Below are 4,858 nucleotides of genomic sequence, written 5' to 3'. Positions count from 1 at the left end.
AGGACCTGCCTGCAACAAATCTGCATGTGATCAATTTCCTTTTTTAAATCCTGATTTTAAGTAATTTTCCGTAAATTATTAAAAATATTTATGTTTTTTACTAATTTTAGTGCTAGTTTTGTCAAACAACAATGCTTAACTGCAAAGTTATGATATTATTGGATGTGTTTTCGTTATATTAAAATTAAGGTGTTGTTTTAATCATCTCTTAACGTACCAACTTTATACGATAGTCCATCTTCATGCATTATCGTTCTTGTTGGTTAGTTGTCGGTTGGAAAGTCACAATCATGGTCTATCACTTTCTAAAACGGGACCAATCTAACACGATTGATTAAATCGATTTTCCCACATACATATCTATCATACCTATATTTATATTTTTCAGATTATGTGTATGTTAATGTTGGCACTTGATACTAACCAATTATTAAGAAATCAAGTTTGCAAAAAGCCAAAAAGGCTTCTTTGGCATGCTTTTGATACATGCCCATCATTTAAAACTTTTAGAATATATTTATAATATATATATGTACTATACAAGGATATATATATATATATATATATATATATATATATATATATATGTACTATACAAGAATTTAAAACTCAACATGTATTTTCAGACTTAAATGACTAGGCTTTGAGTCGAAACCAGCAAATTGTTTTTATAAATATAAATAAAGATAAAGACGCCTATATGTATATAGATAAATTATTTAGTAAGAAGGTAGTTGAGCTTGAGTTTGAAAAGCTTGAAAAGTTACTTATGAATGAAACTCGAGATTTAAGTTGAAAACGAGCTAGCCGGGCTTTAGCTTTCTCAAATTAAATAAAACTTAGACGGACTCAAGTTTGACTCGAATTGTTTACGTTTCTAGATAAAAGTTGAGCAAGATGAAAACAAAAACAAACATGTTTTGTGTTTCACAAACAATGATAGCTACAAAACATGACCAAAATGAACAAAACAAAGGAGTTAATGATGGAGACGACCCTAGACAAGAAAGTAACGTTATATCTTTATACCTTCTAAAAAGATTAGAAGACAACTTCTGATAGATACTTCATGATTTGGAACTAATCATGTTTAAAAGAATAAATGTCACTTAAAAAACAAATTTTCAATGAAGCCAAAGAGTACATGGGATATTTTCTTGTAGGGGTATGGAAATTATAAATGCTTTTTTGTTTTTGTTTTTTTTTTGTTTTTTTTTTTGCTACATATGTTATATGTATTCATCAAACACAATACACTAGATAACCTTTTACGTACTTGGAGAATATTACTGATATAACAAGTTGAAAGGGCGTGCAAGTAAAATGAAAGGGGTGAGATACTTTTAGCGCAACCTTATTCAAACTCAAACTTCTTTATACTTTTATGTATATACACAACAGTTTATTCCATTTGTATCTTCCATAAAAGTTTTGGATAAAAAAAGTATATCAAGAAATTAAACTGGAAACAAAATATTTGAGCTATACCGACAAATGGTAGAACGGATCCGGTGATGATGATTGTGATGAAGAATGCGCAAAGCTCCATATATCTATCTCACTTGTATAGGCTGCTTCATTCGGTTTAGCCATGGATGATGGTTGTGTAAGTGGTTCTTGATCATTATGATGAAATGGGAAACACATGTCTTCATTGGGTTCATCATAGCAGCCATACATCTGCCTCAATGGACCTGGTTGGCCATTGAGTTGCGAGGCCACAAGCCGATCCACATCAGACCAATTTTCAAGATGTTCATGGTTTCTAGAGTGGGCCACGGAGTTAGGGGCCAGGAAAATTGAATCTTGATTGAAGGTGGCTGAGGTGATCAAGTCAGTGTTTTGCAGCCGTGGGAGGTGTAGGAATCTGTCGGTTATCGGGTTAATGAATTGTTGTAAAGGATCATAGTCATGGGTGGTGGTAATATTGGTGAGCGAGTCCGTTTCTTGCTTGCAGGATTTACCATTGATGTAGGGAAGAACTTGAGTTCCATGATCTTTCTTTAAAGATTGCATTTGAGCTGTTGAATCATTGGAAGGTGCCGAAGATGACCTTTGCGGGCTCTGGACCGCTTTATGGTAGTTTTTCTTTTTAAAAACGCGACATACGACCCATCCGTCTTCTTGAGTGGAATCACACATATTAGAACCCTATCAAGAAAAAGGGTTTTGAAGGTTGAAAGAAATGAAACAAAGAAAAAAATAATATTGATGAAAAGTATTTTCTGGTTCTTATATTCTAACTAGAACTTAAAGATAAGCGATAAATCAAATAAAAATAACTATAATTGATAATAAATCGGCTAACATATGTCAAAAACATGAAGAAACTATTATTTTTTATACGAAATTTACTTACCGAGCCATAATCTTGGGAGGTAATCGTGTTGTCATCGAGTCTATATTCATGCATAATCCAATCCGACTTCTGTCCATGAGGTGCTCTTCCTTTATAAAACACGAGTGTCTTCCTCATACCGATTCTTCTCAAGCTACTATAAATGACCTTATCTAGACCAGTGGCTTTCCAGAAACCTGCAGCAGTTGCACGGTTTGTACGTGTTCCGGTCGGGTACTTTTTGTCTTTATGGCTAAAGAAGTACCAATCATTTTGGGGTGCTGAACCAATCCTACACTTTTCTATAAAACATATGAAAGAAATATTAAGTTACCATATTATATAGGCATGCTAATCGAGAAATGAAACATCAGTCACCTTTGATATCCCATGGTTCAAGCTTGTTAAGATCAATATCGTGAATAACATCAAGATCGATCTTTTCATACGCAACTTTCTTCCTTAAGTAGTAATGAAGAAGCTCTTCTTCGGTTGGGTGGAACCTGAACCCGGGTGGCACCTTAGAGTGGCCATTAACATTCACAGATAAACTCACTTGATTTTCTTTCGACATCCGGAAACAAAGGCAAGAAAGACAGAATAATTAAAAAAAATGAACAACCAGATGATGATTTATATGAATGGTTAAAAGCTTAGAGATGAAACAATAATGTGTATGAAAATATGGAATACACTTTAATAACCATAATGTGTATATTGTTAGTAAAAAGAAAAACATGAAAAAGGAATAGAAGGTTCATAATGAGGCACCAGACTTTGGAAATTGGTAGCAACCTTTTGATTGTAGGGTCATGAGGGTTAGAAAACAACTAATCACCTACTGATCTAACACAAAGGACATGAAATTTGGGGCCTTTTTAAAAAGCAGATAGGGGATGGTTGTGTACCGAATATGAGCCAGTACCTTCTCTAATACGACCTTTGACCTCGCAACGTCACACCCAAAACTAATCAATGTACTATTTTCAACCAATATAACATTTTACCCGTGCACGTGACATCAAAGTCGTATGCGTGATAATTAAATGCGTGAATCTTGATGCCAAAGATGTAGTGCGATGAATTGTTTCAAATCATACGGTTTTCGTGTAATGTGTACGATTTTAATGTGCTAGACAAGTATTGTAAAGAATACTTTTGATTGGGCGTAGCCCAACAGGTTTCGGCTCGACACATTGACCCGTTAGGGTTTTGGTCCCATCATCGGAAACTTTCTTCTAAGGGTTTTCAATTCATAATTGAATGTCATCTTATCTCTAAATTATGTGCAAGTTTGATCAAAGCCAATTCAGATATGTGAAATGCCAAAAGAAATAGTAACAGGTCCAAAATAAAGAAAAATGATAAAACGAGTAAAACTGAACACCTCAACTAACAAACATGATTTGAAGTTTAAGAATTATAACCGATCGGGGACTTTGTAGCAACAAGATTTGAAGTTTAAGAATTATAGGTTATATTATGTTATGCTTGAATAAATAATTTTCCACTTTATTTGTTTATATATATATATATATTTCAACTAAGATATGATTCTAAAGTTGTTTTGAGGGCCAAAGTGATAAAATCCTACTTTTCCGCGTGGATATTAGGACCATATGTCTGTTGCTACTACTTGCTTGCTACCAAGATGAGTTGAAATTGGGTCCCCTTGAGGTTTGATGTCAGGGCTGGCTGGCTCTCGTGTTACTATTTACCACAAAGTGTGTATTAAAACGGATTAATTTGATTAAAATTGGTTGTCACATTATTATTCATATAAATGCTTTCGGTTTCCTTAAATAAATGCAATTTTATTATGAATACAAAAAGGGTAAAATGGTGAATTGTGTTTGTTTTATATAAACACGTACAATCCAATCCATTATTAAAGTATCATAAGCGTCTCGGAATTTGTATCTGCCATAAGACAATGTATCTTTTCATAACCAATTGAAGTGAAGGTCTTTTATGCCATCACTCGTTCTTTTGCTTAATGACTTGTTTAAATCATATATCTTTATGTGCATGGACTTTAGATCTTTTTTTTTTTTTGAAAGGCAAACAAAAAGCAAGCATGGACTTCAGATCTAAAATTAATTATTTCTTTTACGAATCATGTATCTCTACACTTGGCATGCATGCATGTATTGACGGCAAAAAAAAATCAAGGACGGGCCGGTTAGGCTGGTTTGGATTCCAAGTATAAGATGCTACCACATCTCAGTGCAACTAAGTTTATTTGCTACCGCTAGTAAAAAGCGAGAGGCGAACAAAAGCGATGAGGTCTAAAACCGAAGCGCGAAGCGCAAGACGTGAAAGCGAACGCTTTTCGTACATAAAACACGAGTTTATATATATATATATATATATATATATATATATATATATATATATATATATATATATATAATATATCTTAGGTTTTTAGCATTCCAACCTTAACTTTAACTATATATAAGCATTATATATGATTTAATATATAAATTACCTACCTGTAAACCTTAAAAAACATGTAAC

At 33.2% G+C, this 4,858-nt stretch overlaps 1 protein-coding gene across 1 annotated transcript; it reads right to left on the bottom strand.

Annotated features, from left to right (window-relative positions):
• Positions 1–1,295: 1,295 nt before the first annotated feature.
• LOC143603185 (NAC domain-containing protein 43-like) lies at positions 1,296–3,360 on the bottom strand. The gene is made up of 3 exons (XM_077080072.1): positions 2,717–3,360; positions 2,360–2,640; positions 1,296–2,151 (listed from the first exon to the last, which is right to left on the bottom strand). The coding sequence occupies exons 1-3, from the start codon at positions 2,910–2,912 to the stop codon at positions 1,483–1,485; spliced, it is 1,146 nt and encodes a 381-aa protein (XP_076936187.1). The 5' UTR covers positions 2,913–3,360; the 3' UTR covers positions 1,296–1,482.
• Between the last annotated feature and the right edge of the window lie 1,498 nt (positions 3,361–4,858).

The sequence above is a fragment of the Bidens hawaiensis genome, unplaced genomic scaffold, assembly GCF_021521415.1.
Source record: "Bidens hawaiensis isolate Kalapana, Puna unplaced genomic scaffold, B.hawaiensis_p1.1 tig00001961_1, whole genome shotgun sequence".
Taxonomy (NCBI): Eukaryota; Viridiplantae; Streptophyta; class Magnoliopsida; order Asterales; family Asteraceae; genus Bidens; species Bidens hawaiensis.
Note: the sequence above shows the minus strand (reverse complement) of the source record. Positions and strands in the feature narration are given on the sequence as shown.

Excerpts from the sequence above, each read along its gene's own strand:
- LOC143603185 (XM_077080072.1), bottom strand. The coding sequence starts at position 2,912 with ATGTCGAAAGAAAATCAAGTGAGTTTATCTGTGAATGTTAATGGCCAC. Across the intron at positions 2,641-2,716 it reads TGAACCATGGGATATCAAAG|AAAAGTGTAGGATTGGTTCA; the intron begins GTGACTGATGTT and ends TATGTTTTATAG. Across the intron at positions 2,152-2,359 it reads CCTCCCAAGATTATGGCTCG|GGTTCTAATATGTGTGATTC; the intron begins GTAAGTAAATTT and ends TTTTCTTGATAG.